This window comes from Sycon ciliatum, chromosome 1 (genome assembly GCF_964019385.1).
Source record: "Sycon ciliatum chromosome 1, ocSycCili1.1, whole genome shotgun sequence".
Taxonomy (NCBI): domain Eukaryota; kingdom Metazoa; phylum Porifera; class Calcarea; order Leucosolenida; family Sycettidae; genus Sycon; species Sycon ciliatum.
The window spans coordinates 30120717-30138582 of record NC_088643.1 but is presented as its reverse complement, the minus strand read 5'-3'; the positions used below and the strand labels follow the sequence as shown (position 1 = coordinate 30138582).

At 47.2% G+C, this 17866-nt stretch overlaps 2 protein-coding genes across 2 annotated transcripts in view; one reads left to right on the top strand and one right to left on the bottom strand.

The window, feature by feature from the left end:
- The window catches only part of LOC135822263 (vacuolar protein-sorting-associated protein 36-like), a 22259-nt gene extending 6480 nt beyond the window's left edge, over positions 1-15779 (top strand). The window contains exons 5-14 of the mRNA XM_065334993.1: positions 4276-4359; positions 4943-4975; positions 7245-7322; positions 8118-8173; positions 9361-9439; positions 10671-10736; positions 11414-11478; positions 12072-12156; positions 14735-14811; positions 14976-15779. Coding sequence (XP_065191065.1) covers positions 4276-4359; positions 4943-4975; positions 7245-7322; positions 8118-8173; positions 9361-9439; positions 10671-10736; positions 11414-11478; positions 12072-12156; positions 14735-14811; positions 14976-15066 — 714 coding nt within the window. The 3' untranslated portion in view covers positions 15067-15779. The remainder of the gene's footprint in view (positions 1-4275; positions 4360-4942; positions 4976-7244; positions 7323-8117; positions 8174-9360; positions 9440-10670; positions 10737-11413; positions 11479-12071; positions 12157-14734; positions 14812-14975) is intronic.
- A 1376-nt stretch (positions 15780-17155) lies between these two features.
- LOC135827246 (acyl-coenzyme A thioesterase 13-like) lies at positions 17156-17596 on the bottom strand. Its single transcript, XM_065339798.1, has one exon. The coding sequence runs from the start codon at positions 17594-17596 to the stop codon at positions 17156-17158; it is 441 nt and encodes a 146-aa protein (XP_065195870.1).
- Positions 17597-17866: the final 270 nt, after the last annotated feature.

The window sequence follows — 17866 nt, the reverse complement described above, 5'->3', positions numbered from 1 at the left end:
AACATTTTTTGGCCAAAGATCTAGTTCTATACAAAGTATGAAGCTGGAAAGCGATTGTCTGCCATTGATAATTTGTCTAAGTTGGTCACATGCGCATGTATAGCACACAATGAACACCCAACCGGGCATGTACACACCTATGGCCCTAGTACAGAATTTTGTACATCTGTAAAACGTGCATAAGGACCTTGTGTCTTACATGTTTCAGTGCTGTGTAGATGGATGCGTACGTGTATACAGTACAACTATACGTGTGCATACACACCTATCACCAGCGTCATGTGCCCATGCTGTGTATTTAGAAACCTTGAAAGAGAACGGATTGTCAGCTTGTCACGCTAGTTTTCCAAAAGGGCTGTTGAAAACTCCCATTAGAGAAATTCTGCTACAAAGTATTATGTAGCAAAAACTAGGGGTGAAATGATTACATTTTTTGACTACTGAATAACCTAAACCTTTATCGATCGGTTATTGATTATTTTTCGATTATTTCTTCCACAGCTAAAAGCGGTATTAGAAGCTGAAAAATGCGAAAATTTAGAATGTTAAAATTGATCCTGTGCAGAAAAGAATTTTTTCTCGCACATCGGTCGATCTACAATCATACGTGTATAATCATGTATGCTGTATGCAAAATCGAGTAATTGAAACTTTTCGAATAATCGATCCGTTAGCTTGTAACAATTTCTATTTCGAGTATTCGGTATAATCGTTTCACCCCTACCAAAGACTACGTCCGTATGGATTCCGTATCGGAGTGTGAGGTACGGATTTTCATACAGATTTTTTTCTTTCCGTTCTCCGTATGGAACTGGCTTCACACTTCACATGAACTGGTCTCTGTATGAAAAGCTACGACTTTGAGCATGAACTGAGCGCGAATTGATCGATGTGCCATGTGGAGCTTCCATTTCCAAGATCTGTTTGTCTGTTGTCGACAACAAACAGTTTGTGCCTGTTGCTTTTTCTTTTTTCTTTCTTTTCTTGTTTTGATTGGTGACCCAAGTCTTTAATACCTTGGCTGATGTTGAGGTGACTCAGGTTTCTGTCTCAAAGAAAATTTGATTCATAGTCGTGGCTGATGTGCCTAATCTGAAAGAAGTGTTGCGACACGTCGAACCTTTCAAGCATGGGTCTGACGGCTTGAATTGAGGGAACTGACGAAAGTGGAGCTGTCTCTACGGGAAAAGAATTGGAAACACGACTAGCGGACCTTGCACTACGGTGGAGTAGATGCAGCTGCTTTCAAGATCACTGTGGAAATAAATAACGAAAAAGGATTGTGCTTGCAATGAAATACGCTGATAAAGGCATGTTGTTGAGGTATGTGAAGAGGGGATTCCCAATGTCAAATATTCTTCAAGAGGTGGGGCTGTCATGTCCTGATTTTCCGTGGTGAAGACAGATTTCTTCTTCTTCCTTTGGCTCCTGTAGAGGCACTTGTAACAGTTAGTTAGCTGTCCACTAGCACGCATCTGTGCACTAACAGCATACATGGCAGGAACAGTGTGTAACAGCAGTTTCATGTCCTTCTTGAAGTCCACAAATGCGCCCTGCTGGAGGATTTTACCAAATTCCCACCCGAATTCTAACTCGACTCATTTGAGTGTTGAACAGCTGCTCGTCATGGGCCAAGTGTGCAGCTCTATGAGGACCAAGAATGTGAGCACGCAGTTGGTAGCAGTCGGTAGGCTGGATCACCATACAAGCTGTGCATGGGCGACTCACCTGCGGGGGGGGGATTAGGGCGATTCAAGGTTTCTTGCAACTGGGGTACAGTAAGATCGGGCGCCGAAGAACACCTCGCCGAAGAACACCTCGCCGAAGAACACCCAGGCTGGAAAACCGGCAAAATTTAAGAACAGTCCAGGCTAGAATTATCAGATTTAAGAACACTTTTAAAAATTTACACGTAGATCTACATTGTACATGTATGGGAGGTGAGTACATTTCATGTACACGTGTAAACAGTAACTGCTACATGTACAGTCATTCCCATTTACGACACCCACTAGTTTAGAAGTACTACATTGCACTACATGTACATGACAAACGTCATGACGTCACTCGACTCGCCGCGCGCGTGTGAATAAGAACGGTCTGGCTAGAATCAAAAATTTAAGAACTTTCCTAGGCTGCGCTCGAGCCCCTGCGTTCTTCGGCGCCCGATCTTACTGTAGTTGACGAGAGTCCTTCAAGAGGCACGCGGCATGACGCCGGCCTTCGGCTGGTCTGAGACGGGTGAGCTTATCAAGCCATTGAGGACAACAACAGACTGAATTTGATAGAGTTCACTCAACTATCGCCAAAGGCTCGCCAGTCAGGTATTGACGCAGCTGGAGCAACTTCATGTTGGTGGATAGGGACTGCTGATCCACGCAGACCAACAACGCTGCTTTCCACTGTTCGAACTTCCGTTTGTTTCCATCAAAAGTGGAAATGGCGACCTTCTTCAGGCCCTTGGTCACATCTGAAGGCGGCTGCTGTACCAACGGAGTGGACCTATAACCGGCGTGCGGTGAATATGGCAGCTGGCAGGATGGCATTGAGGATGCTGAATATGACTGTTGTCCGTGCAACAATGCGGACGCTGAATACGGCAGACTATGACTGAGCTGTACCATGTGGCCGTGTGTACAGTGGCCGCCGCGTAGCATTACTAAAGGATGACTGTTGTAGCGGCTGTGCTGCATACTGGTGTTGGTTGGATGACCAAATATTTCTTCTATGCCCTCGCATGTCCTTGTGAAATGGCTGGTTCCCCCGCTCCCCCCCCCCCCCCCCCCCCCCCCCGCTCCCCCCCCCCCGCTCCCCGCAGCAAAACAACTCTCTGACTCATTCATACAGTACGTTGGTTTATTGCAACAAAATAAAAACTGGTTGGCGAGAGAATGGGGGAAAAAGACCACGAAATAATAAACGACTAACAGTTATAAACAGGATAAAGGGCGAACAAATCGAAACGACCAATGAGCGACCAGTACGTACGATACACGTGACAAGAACCAAGACAACAACACCGTGGACGAATCACTCTCTCGCACCCGAACCTTACTCTCACAGCGCATGCTCCACATAGTCTACGCATGCACACCAACTAGTAAACAAACCCTCTCGCGCAGACGGAAGCAGATTCCGACCCTCAACAATGCATACTCCTGCATGCACCACACATACCACGCCCGTCACACCGCTCCCATACACCACTCCCATATTCTACACACAACGCACCACACCCATACACCACTCCCATATCCTGCACACAACACACCACACCCATACACACAGAAGACCATATTTGACACCGGACTGGACAGAACAGCAAGACCAGAGACAACAGCGGGTGTAAATAATAAGTGCATCGAATTTTGCAACACTTGCATTGAGAAGGATAGGCCAGTCGTTGTAGCACTGTACACAAACCATCAAAGACATTCCATTTGGTTCCCTAGCGATCGCGCGTCACATCAGGTAAACCCAGGGCAGCTTGCAGCCTTTGCATATGCTGCTTTTCAAATCGGAACACCTCCTTTCATTCGGCTGGAGTCTATTGCGAACCGCCAGGGCAGAAACGTTGCCTACACTGGGCGGCTGGGCGATCTTAATTCAACGCTTCTACATGTACTACTTCTATCATCGAAACAACTTCAAACAACGAATCCACAGCTTCCAAAACTTTGACATTCATCATTTGAATTCTCTGACTATCACATCAAGATTAGTTCTCTTGGGACCGGGAACTCCCCTTATCCTGCCACATTGGGACCGGGAACTCCCCTTATCCTGCCACATTGGGACTGGGAACTGCCCTTATCCTGCCACATTGGGACTGGGAACTGCCCGTATACTATATGTTGGGACTGTTGTGCAGGTGGAATCTTTGCTCTTTTCTAGGAGTTTGCCTCACACCTGCACCACACAGTGAGGTCAAAACTATGTGAAAAGATGAACAGATCCATCTCTTATTCATTAGTTGGGGGAATAGAAAGGGGAACGTGTTTTCTCTGCTTGGTTTTTCTTTAACGGAGGAGAAAATTAACACATCGGCTACATGTGTGTCCGTTGAAAACGCTGATCTGCCTGTTTTTGACTAACTTGTCTTCTTGTGTGTGTGTGTGTGTGTGTGTGTGTGTGTGTGTGTGTGTGTGTGTGTGTTTGTGTGTGTGTGTGTGTGTGTGTGTGTGTGTGTGTGTGCACGTGTGTGTACACGTGTGTGTGCACGCGCGCGTGTGTATGTGTGTGTCTGTGTGTGCGTGTGTGTGTGTTGTACAACAGGGTGCACCAGCTCGTTCTGGTATCATGGGGATTGAGAGGACGATGGAGGCAAAGCGTTTAGAAACAGACAAGACAATTAGTGAGGTACATTGCATACTTGTGCTGTGCCTGCGGCTGTGGGTTTATGTTGTGCCGCCAGGTGTGCTCATGCGCACGTGCGCGCGCGCGTGTGTGTGTGTGTGTGTGTGTGTGAAAAACTTTTTGGGGGCCCGTATTTACTTCCCGGTGCACATGTTTTGCACTTGGAACTTGACGTACACAGCTTGTCCGTTTTTACTGGGCTGTGCAGTGCTATCTCCGAGACAATGTGATGTTCAAGGAATAAGTCATTCGGAGCGGAGGCCATGTTTGGGGACTAATAACAGATCTTGAGGCTGAGCACACCCGGAATAAGACGGCTTGTTAGACAATTTCGAAGTGCTTGCTTGATATTTTTAGTGACTAAGTTTGTGCGAGCTGGTTGGTACGTCGGTTTAGTTTCCTGTAACCTGTGTAGAGTTGTGTTGTGTCAGATGTGTCAGCACTGAGGTAATTCTGAGGTGAAATCATATCTCTTGCATTTGTGTGGTGTGCATGGGTGTGCACGTTTGTGTGTGTGTGTGTGTGTGTGCGTGTGTGTGTGTGTGTGTGTGTGTGTGTGTGTGTGTGTTTGTATGTATTGAAATAGGCGTTTCAAGATTTGAATGCTCTAATGGAAAAGGTGAGTGTTCCTTCTGCTTTCACAGCATGCTGTGTTACCGCTGTGGGGTGTGATGTGCAAATTGTTATGTGAGGCAAAATTGAAAATCGACCGACACTGTACACTGCACTGTACACTGTACACTGTACACTGTACTGTACACTGCACTGTACACTGCACTGTACACTGCACTGTACACTGTACTGTACACTGTACTGTACACTGTACTGTACACTGCACTGTACACTGCACTGTACACTGCACTGTACACTGTACTGTACACTGTACACTGTACTGTACACTGTACTGTACACTGCACTGTACACTGTACTGTACACTGTACACTGTACATAGCGATGTCAGGGTAAATTTCTGTTTTGAGAATCGGGCAAATATTGTAATACCATCCGATTCCTGAAGACAAGTAGAGTATACTGGCAAAGTTTGAAGCAAATCGGAGCAAATATAGTGGACTTATTCCAGTTTAGAGTGCGCGGGGTAAGCGCCGCCATTGTCGAAAAGCACCATGCCGCACTGTACACAAACCAGATCTCACCACGGCACAAAATCGGTCTTGACAACAGGGATCGCGGCTCATGAATAATCTTGCGCACTGTACAAAATGTACATACCGTAGCTGTACTGTTTTTTTTTTTTTGTTGCTGCAAACTGTTGGAGAAATTCAAGAAGACTGTTGAAGAGTAGCCGAAGTATGAGTTGTGATTTGACCATTCTCCAAGACAAGAAGAGTTCGACAAGTAGATTATGATCCTGGTGGTGGTCCGCTTTGAACTTCATCAGTTCTAACACCAATGCATTTGAAACGTTTCCGATCATGCCAGGCAGGGGCTTATCCTGCAATAACTGCTCCTCCTTGAGTCCAAGACTCGACAAAACATCTTCACCGCCAGTCCCTTTGCTGGACGAACACTCATGATGGCGGTGTATCCAGCAATGGAGTACCTGTCGCGAAAAATACTACAAGTCTGGTGCGCGGCGTGATACGCCGGTGAAACTTGGCAGCAAACTAAATTGGACGACGGGGAACACGATGGAACTAAAATCAAACGCGTATCAGGCAGCGCAAGAGATGAAAAAGGCGACTGAACATACGCTAACTTGTCGGCGGCCATACTCCCAGCTCCGTAGGCGCAGCGCGCCCGCACAAACGCGGATACGAAAGTTCATCTTCTATTTTCGTGGCAATAGTCACGACCAAGCTTGTCACTGACGTCTTCAGGTCACATTTGAATATCCCGCGTGCCAAGTACTGCACGCTCTGGCCGCGACTGGCATTCTGCCGTACTGACCTTTTGTGCCATCATTTCAGCTGGTTGCTAGGGAATCCAGCGACAAGCGTGGAGGTCACGTGGCACGGCACTCTGACATCGCTACTGTACACTGTACTGTACACTGCACTGTACACTGCACTGTACACTGCACTGTACACTGCACTGTACACTGCACTGTACACTGCACTGTACACTGCACTGTACACTGCACTGTACACTGCACTGTACACTGCACTGTACACTGCACTGTACACTGCACTGTACACTGTACACTGTACACTGTACTGTACACTGCACTGTACACTGCACTGTACACTGCACTGTACACTGCACTGTACACTGCACTGTACACTGCACTGTACACTGCACTGTACACTGTACTGTACACTGTACTGTACACTGTACTGTACACTGCACTGTACACTGCACTGTACACTGCACTGTACACTGTACACTGTACACTGTACACTGCACTGTACACTGCACTGTACACTGTACACTGCACTGTACGTGTACATGCATGCGATTTTTGTCGTCTAGCAGAGCAAGTTGCGTTCGTTTCAGAGGGATGGGAGGGGGTCCGAGTATGAAATGAACAATGTTCGTTTCGGGACGACAAAAAACTTTTGCGACGACCCCTTATATCTACATGTGTTACAGTAGATGGCATATTGCTGCCTGTAGACTGGCTGTTACTCGTTGATGTTACTGTGTGCTAATTTGTCCTGATGATCACTGATGTACATTGTACTACTCCCGGACACTGCACACAGTAGCCACCACTCAGCCACCACTCAGCCACCACTCTGCACGGTATTGCATTCTATTTCTCAAACTTGTCCTGGTGCTGCACAGCACAGCACAGGCGTACATGGCTAGTGCCTTCTGGGTTAGCACTAGCACTGTGAATGTACTTTTGTGTGTTGCAAATCTTGCTCTTGCCCTTTGCTGAACTTCCTATATTGTGGCTGGGTTGGTGTATGCATGTGTTACTCTAGGCTAAGCAGATGGTGTCCCTAGCTGAATCTGTTACCAGGAAACTGGAGGAGAAGAAGGGCAGTCTCACAGATGATGAGGTGCGTATCGACTATAATAGTATGATTGTATAGCTATGCTGTGGATATTGTCATTTTGTCAAATGGTTTCTACTGTTACCATACCGCCGCGGCCTCAAGCCGAACGGCGTATGCCACATGCTCAACAGACTGAACTCTGCTCTAGTAGCATTGCAGCATTGTGGGCAGCACTGCATGCAGCCCAAGGGATGATTGTAGCCCTGTATGCAGCCCACTGGACCCTGTAGTGGACGATTGGCAAATACAAAAGAGCAGCCAATGCATCAAAGAACTGCAGTACTGAACACAGCAGATCCCAGATTGGAACACAGCCTAGCGACTGGTTGCTCTTCCAGGCCAGACACGGAATAGATGGTCTGCCTCCTCCATAACAGTGGGGCAGAATGAGCAGTAGGGAAGGGGGGGGGGGGGGGGGGGGTGCTCCTATCCAATGGAGATATCCCCGAAGGAGGCTACAATGGCCAGTGAGGAGCTGGTTCAGCCTGACTGTGATCGCGCGTCGATCCAGCTCTCCAAGTTCTCTGGTGTTGAGAAGAGGCGGTGCAAAGGCAGTTGATGCTTTTACAGCACATTTCCCGGCTTGAACGGGCAGCTGAATAGCGGGTCCTGGAGTCTTGCTGTACCGGCCCAACCTCTGCACCTGTGTTGTTGTTACTGTGTTTCACACAATGTGGGTGTTCTTACACATCATGCTCCCTGCTGTTGCCATTGAACTGTACAGTAGGAACTAGTAAGAGAAGTGACTCTCTACATGTTCTCTCTGCTTGTTGGCATGTGTGTGTGTGTGTATTGCAGACAACAGCGTTAAAGTCCTATCTGCTCAGTGTTGGTATTGCTAACCCAGTCACCAGGTACACTACTTACTGTTACACTCTATTAGGTGCCATCTACTTGAGAGCATGTGTACTGTAAACCAGCGTTCTGAGAGCATGTGTACTGTAAACCATCGTTCTGAGAGCATGTGTACTGTAAACCAGCGTTCTGAGAGCATGTGTACTGTAAACCAGCGTTCTGAGAGCATGTGTACTGAAAATACATTTGACGAGTTAAAGGGGAAGTTAAGGCAACAATTAAAATTTCACCAGTTGTAGTATTCGGGGTGCTGAGTCGAATGGTCGTGGTCCGAGGAAGCTGAGACGCTCCCTTCCTACTTGAATCCCAATCGAACTCGCGCACTTCCACCGAAACTGGGTGACTGCGCCCTACTAGATGGGGATTTGTATGCAAAATGTCACTAAAAGCGCCATTTCGTTCTTATAAAAGCATGGATGACCGCGAGTGGCCCATATGTTGTAGTCTTTTGGACGCTGAGTCGATTGGTTTTGGTCCGAAAAGGCTGCGATGCAGCGTTCCTCCTTTTTTCCCAATCGAACATGGTTGAACAAGCGGTCACGTGCTCCTGCGTACGCCAGTCACCTGGTCACCGTGCCTGCAGGGTACAACTTACTAGCCTGTTTGACCTTTTTTGGGTGCAGTCCTGTCACTCGAGTTGAAATCGAGTTGAACCTTGGTGTGAAAGTTGTCGCCTGCTGGCGTGGTGACCAGGTGATTTGGGCACCCAGGAGCACGTGACCGCTTGTTCAACCATGTTCGATTGGGAATAAAGGAGGAACGCTGCAACGCAGCCTTTTCGGACCAAAACCAGTCGACTCAGCGTCCAAAAGAGTACAACATATGGGCCAATCGCGGTCATCCGTGCTTTTATAAGAACGAAATGGCGCGTTTAGTGACATTTTGCATACAAATCCCCATCTAGTAGGGCGCAGTCACCCAGTTTCGGTGGAAGTGCGCGAGTTCGATTGGGATTCAAGTAGGAAGGGAGCGTCTCAGCTTTCTCGGACCAAGACCATTCGACTCAGCACTCCGAAGACTACAACTGGTGAAATTTTAATTTTTGCCTTAACTTCCCCTTTAAGAGAGGAGTTTGTAACTGACTTGATCGCATACACAACATAGATGATGGTTAGACCAATGCACTATTGTAGAACATCTCTATGATGATTTCATTCCCTTTCGTATTGTATTGCCATGACTGCAGAGAGACACATGGATCGGGGGCTACCTATCATCGTGAGCTTGCCAAACAGCTATCCGTGTTTCTTCAAGAACAGCTGAAGGTCGGTGATTGTTAAGTGATGTGTGTTTCCCGGTACTTTCCTCAGTCCAGACACTCACATATGATCTCTTTACTGCAAAACAGATTTTCACCAAATTTTCAGCCATGACCCGTCATCAGTGTGAAAACGTGCATTGCTTATGTTGTACCGGCATGGTGTTATCATAGTGTTGTGTTGTGTTGTGTGTGGGTGGGTGGGTGGGTGGGTGGATATCCTCTTTGTATGTGTACAGAAGTCAGCCCGCCCTTGATCATGACCTGTGTGCACTGTGAATGATTGTGTGTGTGTGTGTGTGTGTGTGTGTGTGTGTGTGCCAGCTAGTTCGGTTGGTGGGTACACTTATGTCTGATTGTGTTGGATCTGTTGCCAACGGGCTCGGCTACTTGAAGGTGTAATGTTGTACCTGCCACCTTTGTTGGTTCCAGGGTTCATATACTTTCTGTTTGAAGTATACATACCTGTTAACCATGGACTGCTTCTGGCTAGATTAACTCTTGTGTAATCAACGGTGCTAGTGAAGCTTATATCAGATCCACTCTGATTTAGCCACCCACACTAGTTGCAAGTATTACCTTCACTGGGGGCAGGGGTAACTGCAGTTGGATCCCGGGACGGATACCCTGATGCCGTCAATCCTTTTTCTGCACCTTGTCCTCACCCACTTGCTGAGGTGTGGTGAGCCCATAAGTGGGATCATTTTCAAGTCCACCCAGAGTTTTGGGGATTTCAGGGGGTGTCGGTCGTTGGGCGGTTCAATAGCCAATTGAGTCATTTTTCCAAGATTCCTCTTGAGTCTCTCTCCCCTCTCCCGGGGAGACCCACGTGACCAGTTTTGGCAGTGAGCAACAAGTACAAGTAAGTGTGTGTGTGTGTGTGTGTGTATGTGTGTATGTGTGTATGTGTGTGGGTGTATGTGTGTGTGTGTGTGTGTGTGTGTGTGTGTGTGTGTGTGTGGGTGTGTGTGTGGGTGGGTGGGTGGGTGGGTGGGTGGGTGGGTGTGTGGGTGTGTGTCTGGATTCACTGGCCAGAAAAAGTCACTTCAAACAGCTGTGTGGTGGATACCAGGCTAAAAATAGTGGCGGTCAATTCATCAGCCTTGCAAGCTGTTGAATGGTGTAATCCCAGCACAAGTTGCTATATCTAACATAGCTGTTCGCTATCATCGCTTCCGCGATGGGCATGTCTGAGGTCTGAGGTGTGTGTGTGTGTGTTTGTTGCTACTGAACACCAGGATACAGGCGGGATCATGACCATGCAGGACATCTACTGCCGCTTCAACCGTGCACGTGGCATGGAGGTATGTACTGCCACGCTGCCAAGTGAAATACTGCATCATGAGTAGAGCAGAGCTGTGCACGTCCTGAGTAGAGCAGAGCTGTGTACATCATGAGTAGAGCAGAGCTGTGCACATCATGAGTAGAGCAGAGCTGTGCACATCATGAGTAGAGCAGAGCTGTGCACATCATGAGTAGAGCAGAGCTGTGCACATCATGAGTAGAGCAGAGCTGTGCACATCATGAGTAGAGCAGAGCTGTGTACATCATGAGTAGAGCAGAGCTGTGTACATCATGAGTAGAGCAGAGCTGTGTACATCATGAGTAGAGCAGAGTTGTGTTCTCTACACGGTGCAGTGTCCATAGTGCTGGTTGTGTTCTCTACACTGTTCAGTGTCCATAGTGCTCTGCACGGTACAGTGGCCATAGTGCTGGGCATGCCTAGCCTCTGAGTAGGTAGTTATGTTGAACTCCAATTGGCACAGCTCTACTTGCAGATGCACACTGAGTGTTCATCCGGCCACCCTGAGTGCATATACAGTGGAGACCAATCTTGTTCCACCTGCTCGAGCACCAACACCACTACATCACCAGCACCACCACGGCATTCTTCATCATAGTGGTTTGTACTGAGTGGCACCACAGTGGAGCAACTGTCCAGATTCAAGTGTGCGTGTTTCTGCCTCTTCTCTTTCTGCAGCTGGTATCACCTGAAGATCTTGTCAATGCTTGTCAGAATTTTCAGTCTTTGCAGTTGCCAATGAGGTAAGTGTAGTGCTGCTGCTGCTGCCATTCTGAGTAGAACTCTTCCCAGGAGGAATAGTGTATTTTCTACTTCAGTGCGAACCAAGGTCACCAATGTCATCTGTGCTGGAAAGCTTCAAGTCTGTACATACCTGTCTTTGGCAGACCCAGTGCTGCGCAATGGTCTGGAAGAGTGGGCAGATCACAGACGTTGGTGGGTGTCTTTGACACCTTGGTCTTGTCTCAGGCGAAAAGTGTACTGATTCACGGCTGCTGTATGCCCTTGATACCTTGGTGCTGACTGGCAATCTTTTCTTTCCCATAGAAGAAACAGATGGGTAGTTGCGTTGTTGGAGGTGCGCGCACGTTGCAAACATTATTGTCACATTATTGTCACTAGTTTTATTGCATTCTATTTGTCACTGACTTGCGGTTTAATGTTGGTTGTGCTGTTTAATGTTTGGCTGTGGTGTTTAATGTTGGCTGTGGTGTTTAATGTTGGCTGTGGTGTTTAATGTTGGCTGTGGTGTTTAATGTTGGCTGTGGTGTTTAATGTTGGCTGTGGTGTTTAATGTTGGTTGTGGTGTTTGTTTCTCATGTTGTACTGGCATCAGATTACGAAAGTTTGACAGTGGTGTGCTAGTTGTGGAGCTTCTAAGTCATGATGAGGCTAATCTGCTAAGCGATCTACAATCACAGGTTAGGCAATATGCTTGTGCACACTGCTGCAGTCAGCATCATGAGCTTTTTTGTTTTGTTTTACAATTCGCTATACGGATAGCAGTACAGGTAATGTATGTGGGAAAGTTCCAGGTACAATGATGCCTGGGTTGGCTCTGGGAGAATCCGGCTTCCAATCCTGGCATTCACTCAGACCCAGGTCACTCTGTGCCATCGTACATAACTGCAAGAATGTTCTGGTGTATGAGGAAAGAGGCTTCCACTGTATATGAGATAGAAAAAGTAAAAGTGAGCAAGATGTTGAGCAAACATGAAGAAAGCTTGAGGCCAAAGTCATAACTCACTCTATGCATAGATGTGTCACCAGAAGATGGGCACCTCAAACTAACTACACACTCATTGTCAAGCAACAGCTAGTGCAGCCATGGCCACAGGATTATGAAGGATGGTTGACACCCAGGCGCGTACGCAGGGTCACCTCTAGGGAGGGTTTCCAACCGAATTACAAACAATGTGTTTTTTAAACCCTTTTAATTTAAATGGATGGCAGTCGTGAGTCAGTCAAGTGTCAAGTTCGGCAAGAAGCGTGTGTTCCTAGTTGGAACAATCAACTTCATGCCTTTAAAAAAATTCAAAATTATGCATTGTTCGCGTTATTGGATCATAACTTCAGTTCTACTCACTCAATCTTCATAATCTTGGGCTTCCTGGAAGTGGAATGGTATCCACGAGAGAAAGAGGATCAACGAGAGGAAGAGAATGAGGTCGACCATATAGCCAGGACACTGCAGGCGCGTAGCACCGCCGTTGGAGGTGGTCCGGGTGCATGGGGGTCGGGGGTGTCCCCCGGGAATTTTTAAATTAGGGTGCAAAATCCTGCATTCTGGGCACTTTTGGCATTGGTCCGGCCACAGCCGGACCAGCTGCTACGCTGCTGCACTGTACCTAGATCCAGCGCTAGCTATAGTATAGAGTGCAGCAACGGTGCAAAAATGCCCCAAAGCCAAAGGCCCAAACGCATCCTGCTCCAGCGATTTCGTTTTTCTTGATCGCAGAGTTTCGATTGTTTTGCTGTGTACTCTTGAGAATCAAGTATCATAAGTGAAGCCCCTGCAAATTTGAGCAAGTCAATGTGACGAATAGTCTCAAATTCTCGATACTCAAGTCGCACTGCGCGCTTTGGAAATTGCCGGGATCGCGGCTCAACTTACGAATGCTATATCTCAAGAACCATTGCTCGCAGCGCTTCGCGAATTATTTCTACCGACAGCTGAGAGTTTTCTATTCGACCTGGATATTTGGATCGTTGGAATCGAGCCAGATTTGACTGAGTTACGATCTGTTGAAGTTTGCATTCTTGTCAGATCAATCGCACGCCCTACCAGAATGTGCCCAACAATGTTGCTCGTTTGGAACATTTGGGGGGTTTCCGGGCAACGGGACCCCCCCCCCCCCCCTGCGTACGCACCTGGACACCTGAGTGTCCCATCCAATCTGAATCTGGGAGCGAGTTGCAATCCTTATTACTTAGCAGTGTCTATTTGCGCCAACAGAGTTCCTTTGCAGTCAATAGAAAGCAGCAATGGCATTTCATGACGTGTGGAATGATTGGTCATGGCTATAAGGAGGCTTCCATAGTACAGAATCACGTCCTTGGCATGCTACTTCCTCCGGAACACTGATAATGGACATCGCTAGTGCGCTCGTTAAATCATCAACAGACGTGGAGGAGTTGTCAAGAGAGATGTTGCAAACAGCAGTGGGTTTGCAAGGGAGGCAATGGCACTGATGTCTTTAGGGAAAATTAATTAGTACTGCAAGCCAGTGGACATTGGACAGACATGGGTGTGCTGTAGTTTGGACTTGCATCACATGTTTATTGGCACTATGTCATCAGGATTGTGGAATAATAATAATAATAATAATAATAGTGAGGTTTTGCATTCCGAATTTCGGTACAGCGTTGTTCGGTCATTTGTCGAACATCAAAATGTCGAATTTTCGCACCAACGTTTGTTTTGCAAGTCGAAAATGATGTGTTTTCATTTCGTGAGCCCCAGCATCAGCAACGTCCTGTCCCGTGCTCCTTTTCTTGCTGATTCCAACGAACTTTGATCACCCAAAGAGTCGAGGGCCAAACCTGCCTCCTCAGTCGCCTCAGAAAAACCAACTCCATGGCCAAGTCAAATTTTATGCGTGTCGCCATAGTCTTTTCAGTCACACAGATGACGGTGAGGACACTCCAGGCGAAAGAGAGTCGACAGGCAGTGGAGAGGAGCAATCAGAGGTAGCTGACGATGCTATGTCGCCAAAGACGCCTGCCAAGCGATGCCGAGATAAGAAACCTCTTTGAATAAATCACGCGCGAGCGCTCTTCTACAAGAGAATGCATCCGAAAAATATTTTCGGCAAAGTGAGCTTTTTCCGAACAAACACTCCGAATCTTCGTGTGCATTTTCGACCTCGCTCCCGCGTGCCGAATCTTTTTGCCGAATTTCGGAATGCAAAACCTCACTAATAATAATAATAAAAATGGTCATGCATGATGTTTTGTGTGACAGATGGACCTGTTATTTTCCTGCTTGTTGGCTTGCAGGTCACCGATGCCACGTCAATGAGTGCAGATGAGCTGTCACAGCTAGCAGATATCTCCATCATGCTTGCGAAAGAAAGGTTAGTGCCCATTGTGCTTGCAAAAGAAAGGTTAGGCAGAGCAGTATGCACCAGAACACAGTGGAGGTGTGTGGCCACTAAAGGACGCATCCTCACCTGGGGTGCATATGAAGATCAGCCACCACTCCAGCTCGCTTTCTTCTTCTTTCTCTTGTCGTGCACAGATTATTACTGGGTGAAAGCAAAGGACTGCTTTGCAGAGATGATTCGGTCGAGGGCCTAAGATTCTATCCAAATCGATTTGTCGAGGTCTGACTGCTACCAGTCTGACCACCTCCTCCACTGTTTTGCGTGGGACCCTGTGGACATTTTGGTGTTGTGTCGTCAGCACCAAAATACGTCGTCCATTTTCCGATGTGAAGCTTGCTTTGTGCCATCCTTTATGTGCAATCAGCATGTACTGCCCGTGTCAGTGCTTCGATGTTGACCAGGAAAAGGTTGGTGTTGGTATTGGAAAGGTTGATGAGCCAGCGAAGAGAAGCAGTAGACCACCACTTCAGAGGCTGGATGTTTGCAAATCTCCAAGTAATCCCATTCCGTACCGCTTACCTTGCTTGACTCCTCTAGTCCGCCGCCGCCGCCGTCGTCGTTGCTGCTGCTGCTGCCACCGTACAAACTAATAGTGTGCAGTGTTTCTGCTTCCGATTTCACTGCTTAGCTTCTTGCTCTAGAATTCACTTTGAAAGCCAACAGATAAATTTGCTTCATGAAACACATGCTACACATTATATTTATGATTTTTTTAACACTTTAGTGTCAGTTTACTGCTCTCAATATTTCAGCTTTACTCAACTTTTGTTAATGTCTGTCAGTTCTAAGTTGCTGCCTCACACATGTATGATACGGTATATGCTTAATTTTGGCTATGGAAATGTGTCCGGGCTAACTTATCGTTGATCACACACTGCCATGACTGCACTACTCGACATTCTCGTAAATGAGAGACGGTTACAGTTGGCAACACAGTACTTATCGTAGAGGAGAGTTGGTTGCAGTATGATGTACTAAATTGGGCCAAATGCTGGCCCAGAGCCCCCCCCCCCCTGAAAAAACACTTCCCAACTGGGATGCCCAGGTTCACCTCAATTAATTTGCCTCCAATGCATCGCGGTTACATCACTTCAGAACTCCTTCCATTCCACTGTCTCTAGACTAAGGGAGTTGTCCACTGAATGGAGCATGGCCGTTGTGTCATGTTCTCCTGTCCCAGCCTCCCGGGGCCAGGTAATATAAATTATTGCAGTGTTTACCCAGACCCATTGATCCCTCACATGCACAGCCTCCAAATCCCCCATTGCTACAGGCTTAGGCTAGCTGCATTCGCACACGGTACAAAACCACGTGCATGCATCATGTTCTTTGAAGTGCCCATAGAAACATGCGCAAAAGTGAAGAAAAAAACATGTACGTTGAAAGCAATCCATTAGCCACTTTGAAAAGAACTTTGAAAGCGAATTTTTGCGTTTCGTTTTCAGGCAAGTTTGAAACAAATGGTAGGTGTGCAATCTGCGAAAGCGTACGGTACGTGAAGCTAGTTTGGCGCAAAAAATTCAAATTCGCTGCGTCTCACCATGGATATCTGGTCACGTGGGCCACTTTTTACGTGCATTCATTTCCTGTGTGAACGCATACTTGGTGCAAGTGGTTTGTACGAGGATTTCCACGAGAGTTTTTGTGCTGTGCAGCCTTACATAATCTACTTCAAAGTACAAGAATACGCCTCGAGTGTGCTCTTGCTGGCATCACTCATTGAATGGAATGGCAGAAATAAAATAAACTTCGCAATCTGAAGTACTGGAACTCTAATGACTAAATCAAATATAAAGTGGATCTACTTCCGAATTCGTTTCTATGTAGCACTTTGAATTCTACTGTCTTTAATGACAGCAACCACTGATTAGAGTCACAGGAAGCGTTTTGGTTTAAACCGACACACTTCGTTGTAATTGTATAGCCTTGTAAAATAAAATAGATACTGTGTGCGTTATTGCACTGGACAGCTAACTCACACACTCCGGTGCTCCAGCTAACTCACACACTCCGGTGCTACAGTAGAGTCGCGCGTCCAAGAACGTTGCGTCCGAGGGGTTAGCCTGGGGCGTTCTTATTTTTCAGCAATCCGGCTGTGTTCTTAGAGCACGTTCTTTGGAACAATCATAAGTGGATCATATGAATCCCGAAAGCTGCTGGAAAACCAACACCGCCGTTCTTAACTTCAGGCTGTGGCGTTCTTAGCATTTCAGGCTGCACGTTCTTCGGCGCACAATTCTACTGTACGCGGCACGGCCAGGGGGTGAAGTGCGACGTTCTCTTTGCTTTCAAAGAGGAACAGTGCCCGGCTGGATCACAAACGGAACTTCATCAGGGTATGTCTACCGGAAGCTACCAGCTTGCCATCGTGCTTGCGATAGATATCAACGTTCGTAAAGCCCAGATTAGCTCCATCCTTCAAACACCGTCCCTCGATAACAATAGTTTCTCCAATATTGACGGCACGGATACAGGACGTGTTCATTTCAATAGAAGCAACAGGTGGTGTAACTTTAGTTTCCTTGCCTTCTGTCAGCGTCAGCAAGCCAGCAATATCTACAAGTAAGCACATCATTGCTCCGTGCAGCTGCTGCACCGAATTTGTATGCTCCTCTTGAACGACGAGTTCAGCTTTGACATAGCCCTGGGGCTCCTTGCGCACCTCCAGCACTTTGAGCGTCCTCCAAGGCCGATTGAAATTTTGCCAATCCTTGTTATTCTTGATTGCTACCTGAAGTTGCTCCGTGGCATCCATCGCAACAGTTACTAGGAGTATTCAGTCACAGTAACACATAATAGGTAGCACACCGTCGATTGCAGATATACCCCGGGCCCGGTACATGTACAAGTGAGTGGCTCTTGGTGAGCTCCAGAAACAGTGCGACTGCTGCCCGCGACGAAATACACTACTTGTATTGTTGTAACTAACTGTTCCTTTAGAGTTTAGTAGCGGCTATGCTGCAACCTTGCAGGTTCCACGAGGTGTTGCTGAAGTGTTGACTCGAACTGCAGAGCCGGAGCGGAG